Below are 22151 nucleotides of genomic sequence, written 5' to 3' on the forward strand. Positions count from 1 at the left end.
CTTGCTTAAGGCACAAAGGCACGTTCAAAAAATTGCCTAAGTCATTTATTTTTCTTAAGTTACATAATTTACACACAGTGTTATTACTATGCCAATAGCCATCCTTTGTTACATCCTTTTTGAGTGAAATGATCAATAAATGTCATATGTTACACTTTTGGTGAAGTTTTCTGTGTTTCCTGCAAAACTTGAAAAAATGAGTTAGCCGGTTATTTTAACAGGGTGACGAATTGGGAGCTCACAGTACAGTAGCTGATGTTTTATCTGCTAATAGATAGTTGTAAACAAAGTATTCAAGTACTGTACTTTATTCTTTTACTGGTGGTGGAAGAAGTACTCAATTATTAATTTTATACCTCTACTGGATGGTGCTTTCTAATTTTACTCAGTGGTAGGAGAAGTACTCAAGTACTGTACCTTCTACTTGGAAAAAGTACTCTATAATTGGACTATTTACTGCTACTCAATGGTGGAAGACGTAGTCAAGTACTGAACTTTTTACTTTTATTCAGTGGTGTAAGTACTCAAGTACTGTAATTATTTATTTTACTTAGTGGTAGAAGAAGTACTCAAGAATTGTACTTCATTCTTTTACTCAGTGGTGGAAAAGTACTCAATTGCTTCACTTTTTTACTTATACTCAATGGTGCAAGAAGTACTTTATTGTTTATATACTGCTGTGTAGTGTAATCTTGGCCTGTTATGATGTAGTATATCTTTTTTGTTGATAATGTCTTATATTCTGTATCAGTAAAATAACTAAAGTTATCAGTGTTGACTATTATAAAGTACAATACTTTATTCTTTAATCTAGTGGAGTGGAAGTATAAAGTAACATAAAGCAGAAATAAACAAGTAAATGTGTCTTGTTTCTTTCCACCGCTGATAGTGGAGGAAGAACTTCAAGGTTCAAGGTGCAACCACTTCCTGTCTGGGAATACTATTTTATATATACTGTCCTTGACCACCGTTTTTACATGATTGTTTGCATTTCACAGAGGTTTGTTCTCTCAACACATGACTCCACTCAAGTTCTGCATTTTAAAAGTATTATTTTCAGGTACATGCAAAAACTTCGTATCACACAGTAGAAACAGAGAACAAATATACAATATACAAATAGTCTGTTACAAATAAAAACCTCCACTGAGATGTCAGAAAAATGTATGTTATTGAATTATAATCACTGATAGATAAGTGTACATATCATTTTAATGTTAATATATCTACCTTCCTTTTGTAGCAGCAACATATGAGTGAATGTGAATGAATGTTAGTTGCACTGTTATGGAATATACCATCAAAAAGTAGTTAAATAAGCTACTATGACATTAAAGTTCTACTTACCAACTAATACATCAATACTCATGTTCTGATAATCACAATATAACACATATATTTGATAATAAGTTGCTGAACCTTCTGTATTTTTACTGAAGTACAATTTAGGACTTAAACCTGCAATGGAGTATTTTAGTAGTATGGTTTTAATTCCTCCAGTTGTTCCTATGTGTTCAACAGAATCGTTATATTTCTAATAGTTGTTGAACGCATCTTATGCTAATTGTTGGATGTTTTTTTCCAGCTGTGTAGGTCTACAGGCAGTTGTGGTTGCGATTCAGTCTTCAGTATTAGCCACAGCTGGTGATAAATACTTTATGTACAGTACATTTTCTAAATGTAATAACAAAAAAATGTCAAAAAATGAGGCTTTGTTGACCCATGTTGTATGGAACAACAACAGTGAAAAGATGCAAAACAAAAGAATGAATGTCAAATTCTAAATCTACATACAATGTCACCCCTTTTTAATCACCAACATTTTGATTACTGTAATTAATTACATAACTCAGTTTCAAGCATATTTCAAGTAGTTAATCCCCTACACTGATTATCATGTTTATTATATTGATTCTGAGGTCTCTGTTGGAACATCACCTCCTCTGAGATAGTCATTAGACTACTTTAGCTGTAATTCGAGCTTCATTAGCTGCAAAATCAATTCAAATGAACTTACTAGTGAACCTATAATGAGTTTCAGACCATTATTGTGTCTACAATACATTTTTCAGTAAAAACATGCTGTGTTTTTCTATCAAATATTGGTCTTGCTTGAATCATTTATAGAGACAAGTCTTTGACATTTTCAACTCTCACATTTAGCAAAATAACAGTTGAGTTGTTCAGTTGATACTCTTCCCAACCACCAGGGAGCGCCATGCAGAGTCCTCACTAAAACCACAGACTGGGTCAGTCTATGATACTGGCCCAATTCCTGCCTGAAATGGAGTTTAAATACCAGCTGAGGTCAGAAATATATGCTGGCTATTACTATTAACCTGTGTATTGAGTTCACAAATAATGTGATGGAAACAGATATTTATTATATCTTTAAGTTGTTACTTATTATTCAGGGTATGTTGGCATTTATTTATTTATTTATTATGAATGATTTAAAGTACCATATAATGATTTGGAAATATACACTTGGAGTTAAAGGCACATAATTTGCATTGCCAAAGAGCATTAGGTTAGAAAATATTATATTTTCCTGATTAAATGTGACTTCCGGTACAGTCCAGGTCCATTTCTGGTCTGGACAGAGATCATTTTGTTGACACTACAGGTGAATGTTTTTTTTAACTTAAAGATATCTGCAAGAATATTTTTTGCATTATAGTTTTCTGAAATTGTATGGTTAGATATGCAAATGAGGTGTACACTCTCTATTAAATGCACTTTTTTTCCAGGACATAAATCTGAACATTGGATAAAGCAAATTTCAAAGTTATTATTTTATTTTGTTGATATATTATATTCCAAGTTTTTTTAAAGAAGGAAATTGGGATATCTGCTCTTATCATTCCATAAATCAGAAAATAAAGCCATAAAAAATGAATATTATATATATATATATGAATAGTATAAAGACAAACCCCACTGTAAACACCTTCAGAATATAGTTCAGAATAAAAATTTGGCATTTGGAAGTGTAGCTGAAGTTGAGATTTATGACTCAGAGCATGAGAAAAGACTAATTTTTAGAAAACAGCCTTTAACGATTTCATAAATTTTCAATGAAGACAAAATGTTGAATCTAATCCACAGCAACAACAATATAGAACATCTAAAACACATCATATTGTGCAGGAGAGTGGGAGCTCTCTAACGATGACTGTGATGACGAGGTTTAGACTATGGTTGCGGTACTACACGCTGCAATAGAACGCTCATTTTTAGTGAATTTAGGATAAATTTACAAAACATAGTTAAATTTACATGAAATGTTTTGTTTTAGACATGTAATGGGAGAAAAAACCTGCATGATAAAACAATGTTTTTGCCTGTGGTGTCTCACCTTAGACATAAAAACAGATAATTAATTATGTCTCTATAAACCTCAAGCTACTATCACTAAATTGACTGAGCACGTTCTAAGGTTTATCTGAAGTTTATTGTAGAATATTTGTGGTAACTTTCTGCTACAACATATTAAAAAAACTCAGCCGAGTAAACAAACAGACACTCATCGTCTCTACGAACAGAAGTACACGTTTTAACCTTCAACAGAATAATTTCAAGTTTATTTCATTTTGTTTCACATGGATCCCATATAATAAGAATACAGCAGAATTCTGGAGAGTCTTGGATATTTTTTTTGTTCTCTGACTTATCATTATCATAAATACTAATATGAATACATCATACACAATAAACACAGCACTATCCAAAGGCGTAGAGAGAGTATCACAAGACATCATTCACCACAAACAACAGAGTATATTTCATTTCAGCATATTTATAAGAGCTACAGTGAAAGAGAGGGAAAGACAGAGAGAGAGAAAATAACAGAGGTGGGGGGAGAGGGGACTAGACGAAGAGAGAAAGCCAGGTGCTTCTACACCGCCTGAATCAAAGAACCCTGATTTGTAAAAGAAAGAGTGTATCCAAGGCTATGCAATGGATTGATATATATCCTGGAGATGGGCAACAATTCATCCTGATGACTGTGGAAGCAAAACTACCAATCAAGACACATCTCTTACCATTTGGCAAACACGATCTTGTATGTTCAAACAGAGGATTGGCAGTATAGGACAGGTATTTATATCTGGAAAGAAGTCATTATTGCAGCACTTACTTTGTGCTTCGAGTAGAATATAGCAGAGCTGCTGTATGTGCTGTGCAGTAACCTCTATGATGGATCAAACCTAGCACGGTATTACTGTGTAGTCTAACGTTTCCTGCAGCTTTAAGCCTCTCAAATATGTTTCTTCGGGATGCTTTAGGATATAAGGATGCATGCAGTAAATTCACCTCCAGAAAGAGAAGAGATAAAGAAGGATTGAGGATGCAGGAGAAGTATATATGGAGACACATTGTTCAGACCGCCTCATAATAACACGTGTTTAATATTCTCGACTGTCTACGGTTAACGTTAACGCCACTAGTGTGACAGAAACACCGGTTAAAAAACTATATGACTCTGTCTTACAACTTTCCAGACGATCAAAACAGGACGAGGGTTCATTGACAAAATCAGTTTGATGCCATCACATAAATCCAAACAAATAAACAAACACACACACGTCGCTAAATCTGTTGTTCACTGCCCTGATTTCACAATTTTCATACTGATAGCACACTATAGCAGTTTCCGAAACAGCACAGCAAATATGAGATGCTACCATGCTCACTAATTTTCTTAACCCTATGCAATTTTTGATCTTATATGTCAGGATTTAAAATGTTCTGTGTATCACAAGAGTTCATCCTCACTTGACAGTGATATTTGATGGAAAAATATATATAAAAACATAAAATAAAGATGGAACAACCTGCGTAAAACCCACTTATATTATCTATTCACTGTTTTTACTATAAATTACTCTTTCTCTGCTCACTTTTTATATTAATAATTCTGGTTTTCTTTTAGTATTTGCCATCCCAATTTCCCAAATCCCGTCAATAATGCTGAAATAAATAAATAAATAAAAAAGATGTTCATAGATTCTGAGATGAATAAATTAAAACATTATGAATAATTTACGGGAGTTGAAGGGCAAAGGCTAAACTATGTGAGCTCCTAAACAGAACCAAAGTAAATGCAATTGAATAACTCTGTGCTCAACATTTGTTGTATAACAACTTTTATGGAGTGCACCATTATTCAACTGTGTACATATAATCATATATATCAGCATGTTGATATTTACACAGCACAGACAAATACATTCTCCCAAGTTAAATATTACTACAATTTTTTTTCTCCATAAATGTAAGTCTTTTCCATTACAAGATTTCTCTTAAATGTTCGTCAACGAATGTTTTGGTATTTGTATTCAAGTTTTTCTCGTATAACCAAACAGACAATCCTCTGTTGTCTTCTACAGTTAAATACATCACGAGAATAAACATCATGTTACAGCAAAGACCCATTTCCCCAGTGGTGTCCCCCTCCCCAGGCCCCACCAGTTTCTGCCCTCCATGCCTCCCTCCCTCCGCCTGTCAACTCACAGATACACACACAGACAAACAGAGGAGTGTGGAAATGCAGGTGGTGGTCGAGAGCCACACTCCGAAATCACAACGTCACCCTGCAGAGAGAAAAGAGAAGGACAGAGAGAAAGAGAGGGGGGAAGAAAAATATTAAACACACAGCAAACCTGTGAGTGTATGTTGAATATACAAACAGAGCTACGGCTCAACAAATATGGGACGCTAAAAGCTGACGTCGACACTTTTGAAATGCCCTTTAAAGCTTCTATTCTGTGACGATATCCAGTAACAAAAGTCATGCCTGAAAATTAAAATGGCAATATGTATAGAGAGCAAATTTTGTCGGCCAACCTGGAAGATAGCATCACATTGAGGATTTTTGCATTGCATTTGCATTGCATTTTGGATCACTGAAGGAAATAAGCTCTGATCCTGACGTGTTTTGTTCAGCAGGATAATCTTTACAAATGAACACCACGTTTATGATGTTTGAAGCGTTAATGCAGCTGACAGAAGTAAAAAGCTAACGATATGCTATAGCCAACTACACCACGATTGCATGACTTGACATGGCATCACTGCTGTTACGACTTCAGACGATCTACGAAAAGCTAAGCAGCACTTTGACAACTAGTGAAACCATAGCCTCATAAATAGTTTATTAATGTGATCTACAAACTACAAGAGTTTGCAAGAGCACTGAAAAACACAACTAAAGGCTGTGAGGCGGAATAGTAAGGCAGTTGCTGTCCGTGTCCGGTGCGATGGGGTTTAATGTCCCCGACAACCTCTGTAGTCTCATTTAGACACTTGTTAGCAAATGCCTTTATAAATAACATCTCTTCAGCTTGCGTTAACCGCTGACCTTATTTCAGGCATCTAACCACCAACCCATTCAAAATCCTCACTGAGTTTGAGAAGACAGACCCCAGGGTGCTAAAATGCTAACTTACTTCAGGGTTTAAGAACTCATTCCTGTGGGTTGCTGGGATTTAGAGGACATTAAGGGACAAATAGAGCAGGTGAGTGCGGACAGCTGGCCGAGATCACAAAGTTACTTTTAACAGGCGGGTGTACTGGAGACTGCTTTGCTGTATGTATTTTTTCTGTCAATCAAAAAGCATTTTAGGAGATTTTAGGACGTTAAAGCTGCATCTTAAGTAATTCTTGAATGAGCCGCGTGGCTGCAGCTTTTTGTTTCAACCGAGCACACCTGATACAACAATTCAACTGTGTGAAGACAGTTCAGGTGATTGAATGAGTTCCGTCAGGTGCGCTCCAAAAACCTGCACCGGCCCTTTTAAAGGAACACTCCACCGTTTTTTCATATTAAAACATGTTATTCGGTCAAGTAAGACGAGTTGATACAGACCTCTTGCGTCTCAATGCGTGCACTCAATCGGCGCAGTAATATCATCACTCCTGAGGGGAGAAGATTTTTCAGGAGTGATGATATTACTGCGCCGAGTCGAAGTGCTCCCATGTGCTATTCCGCCATACATTATAGTTATCCTTTTTATCCGCTTAGAAAAGCGCCACGTTTTATTTTGTGTCGCCATACTTGGTCGTTTAACTACTCGTGTAGCTGTATTTAAATAGGGAAAACGTGGAGGAGTTTGGTCGCTTCTAACTGTCCATCTGTTTGGATCCTAATGAATGAACTGGGCTAAGCTAAGTGCTAGCCAAGTGGCGCCACGCGCCAGGACGATTGAGTGCACGCATTGAGACGCAAGAGGTCTGTATCAACTCGTCTTACTTGACCGAATAACATGTTTTAATATGAAAAAACGGTGGAGTGTTCCTTTAATGGATCAGTTCGACAGCTCTGATATACACTAATGTGATCTAACCATTCATATGTTCTACACTGTCTTTACATGTTTACACTCACCATCCTGCAGCTGTGTTTGGCTGGACAGGCTCACATCTGATTAGAGTAGGAGGTGGGCTGCTGCTGCTCATAGCCCTGGCTGTATCCTCCTTCCTCAGTGTAGCCTCCCTGCTGGCCGTAGTCGGGCTGGTACCCTCCCTGTGAGCCGGCATAGGGGTCCTGTGGAGCGTAGCCTCCCTGGGCGAAGGAATCGGGAGCGGGCTGCTTTTCCTGTGATGGGACGTATGTTCCAGAGAAGGCCGCCATCCAACCAGTCTCCTTGAATACAAACCACAGGTTTCCTATCCACAGGATCACGTTGATGAAGCCAAAAGCCTGTAGTGCAGAGAGGTACAAGTTTAAATATTGACTGTTTGTGTTCTCATATTAACTCTTTATACAGTTTACTCAGTGTGAAGCATCGGGGACCTACCACAGAGGTGTTGAGGCCGGAGACCTTGGGTTCGTAGAGTTCACGGCAGCGATTCTCTTGTTCGTCACAGGCTGAGATGAAAGTGATGACCTTCTCTGGATCGGTGGCTGTTTTCACATCTGACAGGCCTTTAGCCCAAGCACATGAGGACACCAGCCACATGAAGGAAAATACCGCCGTCACAACAAAGTCCTGGCAAGACAACATGGTCATTGTTACTACCAACAGCAATAAGATATTCATTGTAACAACTCTGTAGGACTTGTATCATACATATAAGGCACAAACAAACTCACAATCTGGGCCCCCTTGCAGTTTTCACGGTACTTCTCCAGTATGAAACAGTATACGGAGAGGGCTGCCATAGAGTAGAGGAAGGAAAAGACAGCAATGGTGACGAAGAACTCAGCTGAGGAGGAGTAGTCCCCGGTCAAGAAGAGACGCTCGGGTTCCTCCCCTCCCTTACAGCTGGGGGCATCAAAGTAAACCTGATGGAGCCTGAAAACAGCAGCACAAAGACGGAGAGAGAAATGAGGAAGTGAAAGAAGAGCTGAGAAACAAAACAAAAGGTAAATGGTGATACAGTTTTGTGAGTTTCACTGATTGTATAAGATTGTGTAAAAGCGATTAACGCAATCAATAACAAAAACGGCTAAAGACAATATTTTAAAGGAAACACATATGCTTTCTTAGCCAGAGTTAGATGAGAACATCGATACCACTCTCATGTCTGTCGATTAGAAATAAATGCACTGCTGGGGGATGTTAACACCTCGAGGGTTCACTTATTAACACCTTATAGAGGCAGAGCAGCTCTGTCTGTTGGGACTTGGACTGTGAAAGTGTGGTGAGTGTGGACCAGGAGCTGGAGAGGTGCTTACACCTTGTAACTTCATATTCAGCAAAAAGAAAATAAATCTTGACCAAAAAAGATGTGTTCTGGAAAAGGTCCAATTATAATCAGATGGAATAATGAGCTTGTTAAGTAAACCAAGCAACTGTATATATATATATATATATATATATATATATATATATATATATATATATATATATATATATATATATATACACACACACACACACACACATATATATTCGGTGTATGATTTAAAACAAATACCACTTAGCGCAAGCTGCACAGATTTATTTCTTACATGTTCTATAATCATAAAAAAAAGAAGAAGCAATTTTTTAATATGAGATTCAAATATTAACTGACATCACTATCAACAATATATAATTTGATACTTTCTACTACAGAGGAGGTGATGGTAACTTGTGAATGAGACGTACCTGAACGGATATTCAAAATCTACTTCTATGCCTAGGTCACTCTCCGACCGGTCTTTACACTCCACACTCATTTTGAACTTGCCACTGTAGCTGCCACATGTCGAGAAGGCGAAGATTGCAAAGATCTGCGGGAGAAAAGAGGAAGAAAAAGATATATTGAAGGTTAGACAAGACCTTGGAAATCTCAAAGACAAAATGTGGGGGAAAAACACACAGAATGCACAACGTGATTATTTTAAATCACACTTTCCTCCATGTTCAGCTGATTACATAACATCACTGGGATTAAGGCTGGGCAACAATTCAATATGATAATTTATTCTCTTTCAGAGGAATAATAATGAGCACATACTGACTCAAATTTCTCTGAAAATCTGATGTATTTGGAATATATAAAACAATCTGTGTGGGACCATTCTCCATAAGGAGTAGTTTACTTTTGATACTTTGAGGACATTTTGATGCTGATACTTTTGTACTTTTACCTAAGTAAATTATGAATTGAGGATTTTTACTCCTACTGGAGTTATTTCACAGTGTGGTATTAGTACTTTTACTTAAGTAAAGGATCTGAATACTTTTTCCACCACTGGACTGTTTTGCTTTTATGTCCGTGGCATATCTGTTTGTCTATTTTATTGTTTTTCTTTTTTTTTAAAGTTATATCTAAAACATGATTCACTGTAAAATGCTTTGTATAAGTTGATCTTCAATTTAAATACAAAATATTTGTTATTAAAAAAATTATAATTTTGCACTCAAGTTCTAAATAAAATGATAAAATGCTGAGTGCTTTTTAATTGTCGAACATTTAATTCACACAGGAGTATACAAAGATCAGCTATTTCATACATATTTACTTATGGACATTTATTGTAGTATATTTATATATCCTTATTGAGATATGAAATTACCTACATTGTGATAAGAGGATTTTGGCAATATCACCTAGCCCTAGGTCGGGATAATGCAACCACGTAAACAAAGAGTGAAACAGGTGCATCTGCAGCTCTGTTCACACTGAAGGCTGCAGACTCTGTTTCACCACCTGCAACGTCTCAAGCAGATTGATGCTCCACCAATCACAGCGAGAGGCTGAAAAATGCCAACAGAGTGCAAATCAATGCAGCGTTATCACCGGGTTATACTGCGAGGGCTGCGCCTGTTGCCATGGTTACCATTACGATTGGTTTTCAGTAGATGTTGTAGTTTTTTTTCTTTATTTATATATCGTGGCACGACAGTGATTGTGCATTTGTTCGGGGGTCTGTTACATCAGACAGCTCGGTGTTGTTTTTAAATGACACAAATAGACACACACACACACACACACAGACACACACACACACACACACACACACACAACACACACACACACACACACACACACACACACACACACACACACACACACACACACACACACACACACACGTCAGATTAGACAAGTCAGAGTATTTTTACCACACCCTCCCTACACTGCGGGCCAGATCCGATTGGATGGAAAATCCAGCTATTAATCTGACTGAGGTGCTCTACCATCTGTCACCAAGTACTCAACAACAAGCTACTGTAAAGCCAGCCACAACACACACAGAGCCACACCCCGACACGTGAGCTCGGATGCACACACAGGCACGCACACACACAGGCACGCCTTGTAGTCGTGTGTACCTGCTGCAGGCACCAACACACTAAACTATTTACAGTAATCTTTGAGCTAATGTGAGTCGCTGCTTCGTTTGTTGGATTTACACACCAGCTGCCTAAAGCGAGCCTCATTGTGATCGCTTTACTCATCCTTCTTTGTTCCTGCAGGGTTTTGTTATTTTCATTTTCTCCTGTCCTCACTCAATATCTCCAACACCTTCCCTGTTGTTGGTAGAAGGCTAATTAACAGGTTTTAATAACCAATGCAAATGACTGGAGATGTGATGAAAGTGGCAGCGCTAGTGTGTGAGAGAGGAGGGAGAGGCGGCTGCTGATAAATAACACAGTTTATTATAAATCTCAGGCAAGGAAAAAAATAAAAAAATTGGCGCCATCTGGAGTGGAGATTTTGAGTTCAAATCCAAACTAAAACACGACGGATTTCCACATTAGTATCAGTGGCGGAGCAAGTATTCAGATCATTTACTTTAGTTAAAGTACTTATTCCACACTGTTAAAATACTCTTCTACAAGAAATCCTATTTAATTTAATATTTGGGCTTCATTACATGTTTGTTGCTTCATTATTAGCTGTGTTTTATATTGTACTTTCTCTTTAAAGCCTAAAACAGAAAAATAGGACGTAATGCTGCAGCAGCTGTGCAATTAATCTAAACAGCTACAGCATGAGCAGCATGTCACAACTGCAGTGTCGGCACAATGCTTCACACAGTGAACATTTTATCCTAAAATATATAATGTCATCCATCTTATTCTGTTTAGTGTAAGTGCCTCATGGCACCACTGTGGCTGTTTTTATTTTTCAGACTGTTTCAAGGCTTTAGAGCTCCCAGTGTCCATGTCAATCTTTCATTATCCCTCTGAGACGGTTCGAGGTTCAGATTTCATGACAGGAATCAGTATAGAGACCTACAACATTTAGTGTACTCGCTGTCTTCTTCAGAGAGAAAGAAAGCTAAAACAGGCTGGATTCTCAAAGATAAATACGCTCATGTAAAACTTTTACTTATTGATGAAAAGGTAGTTTAATAATGTTGAAATGTAGACTTCATCATGTATGTTGTAAAGTCTGTGTATTTAATTGTAATTCAAGCGTATAAGGAGGATACAGCATTGTAGGTGGGACCCATTCATTCCTACGAAAATTGTTCATAAATGCATTAAAAAAAGACCTGTATCCTCCACATCTATGCAAGTGCACTAGCGTTTACTTTAACCCGCCTCCCAGCCCTGTTGGAAAATATGAAAATGACTTTTAAAAGGAAATAAAAAAAGAGAGAAGAATATAATTGTCTATTCGTGAACTTTACAACTTTTAGGACCCAATGATTTAAATAAGTGCTATTTAAGTGTTGGTAGTGAGAAAATGATGTACCTATGAATAAATATTTTTACACATTCATTTACACATCTCCCATGTCTTTCACAATGTATGTCTAAAGGAAAAAGTACACGGTACTCTTATCTAAACTTTTTTCCCACAAATTTTGAAATGTTGCATTAAAGTATATGTGAATTAGGGATGTTTCCATCAACTGGTTTAGAACAAATAAACAAAGCTGCAACAACGTACTTTGGTCAGAAGATGGCAGTGTAATGTATTGCTGTAGGCTAATCCATCAGTAATCAAAGCACGAGAGAACAACAAAAAAAGAGGTTGCTAATCTGACAACCCACAAGAGAAAATGAAGAGAAATCTTCAGGAAATGGATTCAACTTATAATTGTTCTTTCATGTCAGATTGGAAGCCGCTGATCAGTCATGTGAGTTAAATGTTTGCTACGTCAGAACTTATTATGAAAAGCATTTCCAACTCCAGTTTAGCACGTTAACTTTTTTTTTTTTTACATTACATTACATCTCATGTGCCTGATGCTTTTGTCCAAAGCGACTTACAATAAGTGCATTCAATCTGATGGTACTAGCCTTAGACTACAGGAATCAAGTTTAGCTACACTGCAAAAAAGCCAACTTGTATTTTTTGGCCTAAGACAGTGATTTAAATTGGTAAAACTTAAATATAAATTATTGACATTTAGGGCAATAATGTAAGTTAGCACAACAAAAGAAGCCAGTTGTATGCTCAAAAACAAGTTGGTGAGTTGTTGTTACTTATATCTTTAAATTGGGGTTCACAACAAGGGACAATAGTTCTGATAACTCTTATTTCTTTGTTTTGAAATGCAGGAAATGGGTGAAATTCGGTCATTAGCGAAAGCTAGCGGCTAACTGATGCTAGCGCCGCTGCTTGTTACAGCTACAAGAGTAGCCATTAGCGTATCAATGCTAACTCAAAATTGTGGTCGCAACATTAGCTGACATTTCATAGCGGCGTTACAATCCAACGAATTCAGCACATTGCAGAATTTAGCAGAAGTAAGGATTAAAAGTTATTACAATGCAAAATAATAAGTTAGTACAACGTACAGTTGAGTTGACAAAAATCTAATTTCAGAGTTGAGTAAACTCAAAAACAAAACTTAAAATATTTAGTTTAATTGTCCAACTTAAAAATGTATCGAAGTTTGTTGCCTTGAAATTTTGAGTTCACCCAGCTTTTCTTTTTTTGCAGTGTACAGGAGTGCTATATGTTAAAAAAGAGAACAAATTGAAGAGTAGAGATTTTTTCTTCTTTTTCCCCTTTAATATATAGATAGGCGACCATGATGACTTTAACCGAGGTATTGTTGGAAGAGGTAGGTCTTCAGTCGGCGGTGGAACGTGTACAGGCTGTCTGAGGTCCTGATGTCGTGGGGAGCTCGTTCCACCATTTGGGAGCCAGAGCAGAGAAAAGTCTGGAAGATGTTTTGTGGCGAGTCACCCCACGCAGGGTGGGAGTCTGTGTAGGAGTGTAGGGTTTGACAAGGTCCTGGATGTAAGCTGGGCCTGAACCATTAGCAGCGGAGTATGCCAGAGCTAGAGTCTTGAAGCGAATCCGCGCAGCCACTGGTAGCCAGTGGAGGGAGCGGAAAAAGACAAAAAAAAACTTCAAACAAGTGTAAAAAAATATATGTGCATTTTCAAAAGTTTTAATTATTTTGGTGTTTCCATCAAGCTTTTCTCATGCAAATCTTCAAAATGTACATAGAAATTAATTGATGGAATCACTACGACTATTGACTGTGTAAAGAAAGTGGATTAGCCTCTGGGACGTCAGCTGTTGGTTTTGTGAATGTTTTTCACTTTTCAAACCCTGCTGTTGCTGTTCGCTGTGAAGTTAATTAATTATTCTAAATGTGGGGGCGCCTCACCACGTTAAGAGTTGTACTTTTATGGTGATAGATGAGTGGAAGGCGGAGTGATGGGGGAGGAAGAATAAGAAGAAGGCCAACCAGACTGAGAAAAGAAATGGTGGCCCACTGAGTGTTTGGTGCCATGGTAACACTATTGGCAGCGTGACACAGTGAGGAGGCAGCGGCTGGTTTCTACCCCTCCTGGTATGCTGGGTTGTTGTCGGCTCTTCTGTGCTGAGAAGATACACAATCTCACACACTCAGACACAAACGATCTGTCTGCTACGGCTTTTCTCACACTGTCTGTCTGTCTCTGTGAAAACTGATCCACAGATCAATAAAAGTAACTGTAGAGCTCCTCCACCTCTGGCTTTCTGAGATAGTGATATTGATTATCTGAAAGGTACCGAATTCCATTAACAATACATTGGACTACATTCTTTTTTTCTTTTCTTACTTAAACACAAAACATTGACATTTTAAGATATGGATTTTTTTAGATCCTTGCTTACAGTCTTTAATTTGTTATCTTTGGTATTTCTGTTCCGCCATTCTTGTAGGATATCAGCAACGTATTCTCATTTATGGGTTGTCATGATATCTTGCTAAATAAAATCGCTCTTTTTAACATTTTCATGGGTTATGATATATTTTATTGGCATCATAAGATGATTGAGATATGAAATTACCTATATCGGGATAGGAGATTAGGCCATATGTCCCATGTTTAAACACGTGGTTAACGTTGTAAAATTAAACTACTTGGTGAGGTTTAGGTACCAAATCTACATGGCTAAGGTCAGGAAAAAGATCAGGGTTTGGGTTAAAATAACTACTTCCATATTTAACGACAGGATGCAGTCTTCTTGACTCTTAATTGGGACACAAACACAGGACTCAGAAGTCCGGACATTGATGTAAATTACCTTTTTTAGGTGTATCAATGAACAGTGAATGAGTACAGCCTTATATCAGCCAACATACGATATGCAGACCCAGCCAATTTATACAAAGATTTTCTTGTTCAATTCAAGGAATTTATAAAAGATGTGGTTCTGCTTAAAAATACGTATTGTCTTTGGCTCTTCTGTAATGCAATTTCTTTATAGTTCCCAGCCAACATAAATGCTACGTTAGCAATAAGCTAATATCAGTTAATTTATCTCACTCTGGTCAATATTCTGTGATGACATAACCATAACCATTTATGCCAAATAAAACACGATTTTCCAGTTTATATGCAGCTAAAACATTAAAAAGCCATCCTTGTAGGAGGGTTTGCAGCTCCTCACATGCCAACATATGGCCAAAAGCACAAAAGCACAGAAATAAACACAAGCTGTGTGAGCCTTCACCAGAGGCCCTGGAGTAATAACCACCAAGCGTCTGAACAGCAAAAGGCCCTGAGCTACAACAAAATCAACAGCCTTTATTACACATTAGGGACCGCAGCAAAGTGAATCAGGCTCTCGCTTCATGATCTCACAAACAGCCTTTTTTATGAGTCAGAAAGTGAGATTTGTATGCAGATGAAATTTAACATAGCAGTGCCAGCATCCTGTAGCGGAGGAGGCTGTGTGCATACTCTGTGGTTGAGCTCCATCATCATTATTTGGGAACTCAATGTCTTCCAACATCCATCAAATCTGGGCTTTGTCAGCACTATTCCCCAGAGACAGGAAGGGTGGGGTGGGAGGTGGGCAAGCTAACATGAGTCACACATACTGAACGCTTTTTAAATCTCATACATTTTTTCTTTTTTTACCATCGAAAGATCCTTAATAAAATCAACTGATCATACTGATATTTACTCTCATCTCCCTAATCCAAAGACATGAATATGAACACTGCACACAAATTAAAGAAAAGCATATGCTGACCGCAACAAAAATCCAAAGGTTTTTTGTCCAAATCTAAAAAAAGGTTTGTTCCTTCTAAACAGAAACATCTTTTTGTGCCACTGAAGGAGAGGGAGGCTCCTCTCTCCCCTTCAAAAAAACCCCTGCTTTGCTGGTTGTGTATGCCCATATTAATCCAGAAAAAGCAGCAGCTCCAGCAGCTCCTCCTCTCGTCTGACGCTGAGGCACGCAGGCCCCTCTGACAGATGAGTCATGGACCCTGGCCTCCTGAGCGGGGCTCCTGATTGGTGGTTTGCTTGCTGTGACCCAGGCAGGCAGTGATGAGGTGCTGGCACACTCACACAGCTCCAGGGAAGGACTACAGAGTCATGCAGTACACTCATGCCTCCGACTGTTCCCTGGCATATCTGCAGAGCCCATTACAGTGTGGCACGCACGTTTTCATCTGGGTTGTTAAGTGCGTTCTCATACCAAGGATCAGGGGTGTAGCAAACAGTTATGGGAACCATGTGCAGGAAGGGCATCCCCTCCGCAAATCCCTTCTTATCCATCTGCCCAAAATGTATTAATAATTACAATACATGCACATGTTTAATGAGTAACATGGAGCTGATTTAAATAATTAGGGCTGCAGCTAAGGTTTACCTTATCTGCCAATTATTCTCTTGATTTATTGTTTTATGTATAAATTATCGGAAAATAGTATAAAAAAGAGCCCAAGGTGACCTCCAACTATACAGTAGACATTCAGTTTACTAGCAAATATGACCAAAAGAAGATATCAGATATTCACATTTACGGAGCCAGAATAAGACACATTTTTGCTTGAAAAATGTCTAAAATGGTGACAAAATAGTTTCTGCTCTAGAAACGCTTTCGCCTACTGTGTTGATGATGTAAACTGGCTGCCATAACCACAACCACAAACCACAACCAGTCAGAACCAGTTCATAAATAATATCCCATCTGGGTTTTGCGTAACATGAGAAAAGACACATTTAAGAGGCCCTCACTTGGCTGCAGGCTGTGTGGGTAATTAGTACTACTATTCCCACCACTATGCTGTCCCAGCTGTAGAGAGAGAGAAAACTGTGATAGAGAAGCACCACTGTTAACCCTGCAGCTTTTTCAGTGTGAGCATGCTCTGTGGCTGACGATATCTCTGACTGTGAGACAATATCCTTAATGTCTCATCTTCTAATAACTTCTATAACTGTTCTATGAAGGATCAAACTGAATGGAATCAGGGCTGCAACTATTTTCATTCTTCATCAATCTAATTTTCTTGTGTCTTGCTCAAATGTCTCAGAGAATCGTTAAAAAAAATGCCAGTAATGATTTAGTAAAACAAGCTGATGGTATCATATCACATGTTTTGTGCAACCAACAGACCAAAACGCCAGAGATAATCAGCTTATGATTGTATAAGACAAAGAGAAGCAGTAAATCCTCACATTGGAGAAGGTGGACCCAGGCAGTGCAGCACACCACAGTAAGAGTTGCCAGGGTGCCAACCATTTTGAGGAATTGGCCACTTTTTAACATATACAGAAAACAATGACAGCAAGCAGCAAAACGTGCACCACTAAATCAATATTTTTTATTTTTTTTATTTATTTAACCTTTATTTAACCAGATAAAAAAACCCATTGAGATCGAGACCTCTTTTACAAGGGTGACCTGGCCAAGAAGGCAGCAGCACACGTCAAAAGTTACAAGACAGACGAACAATAACAATAAACAGGCAGCGAAAAGTCCAACATATTAAAAAGTACTAAAGTGCGAGTGAATAGGCGGTATAAATAGGTAGTATAAATAAGCAGTATAAAGTGCAGCAGTGATAAATACAGTAGCAAATTAGGAACATGAGCACTGTGCAAAAGATTTACATTGACGTTTTTTGAGAGTTGTGAGTTTTAAATGTCTGTTGCATTAGTGATAAATATTGTTGTCACAGGCAGAACCGCAAACAGAAAAACATACCACACAGAATTTATGTCTCATTTTCATCATTAAACTAACATATAACTCCATAGTATCTAAAACATAAACAACACTGAATGTGATTATTTGTTAAAGCTAAACTTAACTAAAAAATGGGCAAAGACAAGATATTTTTCAACTTATGTTGAATGAATGAATGTTTTTTCTTATTGTAAAAAATATGCTGTGATTTCTGAATTTGATGCATTCTGGTTGTTGTTGTTTTTTACTCTTACACATTGTCCCAACTTTTTTGAGTTGGCGTTCTACGTTAAATATACAGTCACTTAAAAATGACAACCATATTTTCAATTAAGGCGCCCAAATGCTAATGCCTGGTTTTCTAACTGGCAACCGCAATTAGAAGTTAATGTTGAGCCCTGGGAGCATTTGGCATTTTTACTTGAAAAACAACAGTTAATCAATTTATAAAATTTGGTTATTAATTAATCATCTAATTGTTCAACCCCAAAAAGAACTGAATGCATTTATCCGTTAATTTTTATTATTTTTTATTATTATCCGTCACATTATAGACAGGCAACAATGTCTTAAGTAGAACCTGTTTATTGATATATTTTCGCAAAAAAAAAAAAAAAAAAAAGAGGCAAAAAACAGACAAAAACATCTGATGCAGAAATTTTACAATCCTTTCACTGAATTTAAATAACCCAGTGACGCCATTTAAACTGCTCTCTTCATAGGTAAACTGCATGAGTAGTTTTCTGGCTCCATCATCTGGTGGAGGAGGTTGAACACATGACAGATGTAATGAACTGTTCTCGTATGCAGAGGTCACGTCCTCTGAGAAAGATTTGACAAATTGTCATTATATTCCTCGGTGGACTGACATCGTGTTACTACAGCAGTGACGTAACGCATCCTGCTGGTGTCTCCTGCTGGAGCAGCATCACACGATCACATGATCAGGATACAGGAGACTCCTCCAGCCCAATATGAACGTAAGAATTGAATACATTTAGGGGAGTAATTATTAAGGTAGTGTTACTGTAATGTTTCAAGAGAAAAGGAAAAAAAGGTCAGATTTTAAACCTTGTGAGAGATCTGTGAGGGTTTTTTTAAAGAGTGTAGAACCACATCTATTATTAAGCCCTATGCAGCTTTATGACCTCTGTGAGACAGAAGGTTACAAATCTGTCAGTTTGGGACATGACAACGTTATTTATTGCACACAATACAAGCCCCAAGTGCCTTAATAATATTCTAGTGTGTGATTTAATTTATCTATGTAATTTTTTTAATGCAAAATGTATGCAATGAATATGTAAAATAGATCACTTACCCACTGAAGAATTTTGATAAATCCCAATGGTTGTTTGATTACCGTGAACTGCCCTTGGGCCACCAACTGCAAAAAACACAAAAATCACCAATTAGCAGAGTTTAAAACAAACTAAATCAGAAATCAGCCTCTCTCAGCACACTAGGCACATTGTTGATATGATGATGTTGATAAAAACTAGGGCTGGGAAATATATTGATATTATATTGATGTATAAATATGAGACTAGATGATGTCTTAGATTGTAAATGTTGTCTTTTACCGGCTGCATTACAGGATTTTTTGGGTCCGAAATCAATATTAGGGTGATAAAAAATTTCAATATCAATATTTTAGCCAATATTATATAAATATATATAGAAAGAGTTTGCTGCATACAGTTTGCTCTTTTATGGTCCAAATGGTGTAAATGTTACTTTTTGTTAGTGTTGTTAATGTGTGGCTTTAGAACATTGTGACTTATGTTGTCATTTTTGTGCTGGTTCATAGTTTAAATCAAAGTGATGTGGCTGTTACATTTCTTGACACCAGCTGTATTTTTTTTTTTTTTACCACAGTGAGTATAAGTTCTTTTCCCCCGTGTTGAATGACACTTACCGCTACATACTGTTGGTGCATGCTCTGCTGGATAAACTGTGTTATGATACGATTTTTAAATATGCATTATATTTAAAAAAAGAAAAGAAAAAAAAAGATATTCCATAGAATTTCCATATCAGTGCATATTGGAAACTTGTACGCCAAAACCAAAATATTGCCAATATATCTCTGCCGGACTAATATTGGCTGATAATATGGGCCAACAGATTCATTGGTCTATCTCTAGTCATTTATATCTACACTATTAATGATTTTTCTTTTTCCCCCCAACTCTCATCGTGTAAATATTTTGGGATAGCACTAATCGTCGACAATACAATATTGTCACAATATTGCTATGATTGTATATGAAATTAGGAATGATCATATTTTCCATATTACGCCGTCCTATTGAGAGCATGGACCTAAGTACCTCTCATATATACAGCCCAGTGGCCTGGTCTACTACTGGAACCTGCAGGTGTTGTTATAAGGTGTTTGCGTACCTGCACCATCGTACACTAATGATTCCACAAAAGTGTAATTATTTAGCTGAACACTAGAGGGTATACATGAGTGTATTTTCAGCAGACAATTAGACAATTTAAGATTGCATGTCTATTTACAGATTAGTTTTAGAATGTATTCATTGTTCATTACATGTCTGTTTGACTTTGAAAATGCAAAACACATTTCTGCTGTATATCCACCAGTCACTACATGTCTACACGTGCCCAGTGAGGGTACACCTACCCCAGTTTTGGAACTAATGTTATGAGGCAAATATCTGCAAGGGAATAAAGCTGGAGAGTGGGCCTATGACCTGCTGTACCACTCTTATTGTAGTCTACTCTAAATGTTATGGTGTGTGTGTGTGTGTGTGTGTGTGTGTGTGTGTGTGTTTGTGTGTGAGAGAGAGAAAGAGAGAGAGAGAGAGCTCCTGCCGGCATTACAATTAGACAAAGCTGATTATCCGACTGTTTTCTCTGCTCTCTCGCTGCACGCTTCGCAACAGTCGTTTTATTATCCATTTGTACGCAAATCTCGCGAAATCTGTGTAATTGAAGATAAATAAAGATGAAGCATTTCATTTGCGCGCAGGTGAATGCGACACCGCAAAGAAGGCGGTGTGTCCCTGCTGTGTGCATCAATAAATGGCCGCACTGGAAATAAGCAGCAGTGATGGGTTTTTTTTTCTTTCTCAGGCTGTCGGGCTACAATCACCCTCATTGTTTCCATCAACATCCATATTAAACAGATGACGCATGCACTGACTTAATGCATGTGGAGAGCAGTCTGACAGCCTGATTCTCCGCTCGTGTCTTAGGGAAACCTTTTGTCACATAAAAGCAGTGAGCCCTGTGAGGGAGATGAGCTGGTCGTGGCCATAGAGATGCAGAGACCGTCCTCCTCTGTGTCGGGGCCTACTGCGGTTATCCGAACAGCACCGAGGGCCTCGAAAAAATTAATCATGTTTGTTATCTTGGCAACACGAGCCTAATTGTGAGCAGTCTGAATCAATTAGGAGAATCCCCGGAGATGATAGGCTACATCCTCTCCTTCCCTTGCTAAATGTCATTGCTGCAGAAATCTCTGGACATCCTACACATTTTTTCGGACTGTCAGCGGGCCGCTCCATCACACCGACTGCAGCATCAGTGATGGAAAACTGTCCAATTAAATCGCTCTATGTCGTGCATTTACACCGCAGCAATTTTTTTACATTAATGCATGAATCACGACATCGGCTCCATGGTAATCGAAATCACTGCATTCAAACGCTAAGGTCGGCACATCTGGGGCCAAAAAAATAAATCTTAATATATAAACGCGACAAAATAAAACTAAGCAAATTGAACGAACATCATCTACCGAACAAAACAATAATGTAATAGATGATTTCCTCCCCAAAGCCTTACCTGGTTTACAACATCCATCTTGGCCGCTTACTCGCTGATAAGAGGATCAGAGGGGCGGAGGGAGGGAGGCGTCTCATCCGGAACAGCCCAGGGGAGGAAGACGCCCAGGAGGAAGAGCCGGACTGCGTCACGAGCTGGGCGAGGACGTGTGAAGCGTCGTGACGTCAGATAAATCATTGGACGTGGTTAAGGACGAGCCGAGCCGTCTGTCCAATCGCAGCGCAGCTTTATTCTAAGGGCAGCTTGAGATTGCCCCGAGGCTTATAATGCAGAGAGGAGCGCATGGAGACCGTTCACGCTTTAGTACACAGGAAGAGGGACATAAAGGGGGAAATAAAAAGGTCGGTGAAGGCTCGTGAACTGCTGCTGGTCATCTACAACCATCAACAAATGTCAGCTGATTGTATTTTTAGAGGAATATATTTTCCTTTTTTGTGGGCAAGTTCAGATTTACATACAGTGTTTAATGTAGTCGAAAGAAACCTTAAGGGGTATGTTGGGTTTTT

At 38.1% G+C, this 22151-nt stretch overlaps 1 protein-coding gene across 1 annotated transcript; it reads right to left on the minus strand.

Moving 5' to 3' along the window:
- Positions 1–3562: 3562 nt before the first annotated feature.
- sypb (synaptophysin b) lies at positions 3563–21724 on the minus strand. Its single transcript, XM_059333686.1, has 7 exons — positions 21646–21724; positions 19148–19213; positions 9099–9223; positions 8099–8300; positions 7803–7994; positions 7391–7705; positions 3563–5597 (listed from the first exon to the last, which is right to left on the minus strand). The coding sequence occupies exons 1-6, from the start codon at positions 21661–21663 to the stop codon at positions 7421–7423; spliced, it is 888 nt and encodes a 295-aa protein (XP_059189669.1). The 5' UTR covers positions 21664–21724; the 3' UTR covers positions 3563–5597; positions 7391–7420.
- Positions 21725–22151: the final 427 nt, after the last annotated feature.

This window comes from Centropristis striata, chromosome 5 (assembly GCF_030273125.1).
Source record: "Centropristis striata isolate RG_2023a ecotype Rhode Island chromosome 5, C.striata_1.0, whole genome shotgun sequence".
Classification (NCBI taxonomy): Eukaryota; Metazoa; Chordata; class Actinopteri; order Perciformes; family Serranidae; genus Centropristis; species Centropristis striata.

Bases quoted from the DNA above. Each gene is read 5' to 3' on its own strand.
- sypb (XM_059333686.1), bottom strand. The intron at 9,224-19,147 runs GTAAGTGATCTA...TTTCTCCCGCAG, and splicing joins TTATCAAAATTCTTCAGTGG to ATCTTTGCAATCTTCGCCTT. The intron at 8,301-9,098 runs GTACGTCTCATT...TGCTGTTTTCAG, and splicing joins GATTTTGAATATCCGTTCAG to GCTCCATCAGGTTTACTTTG.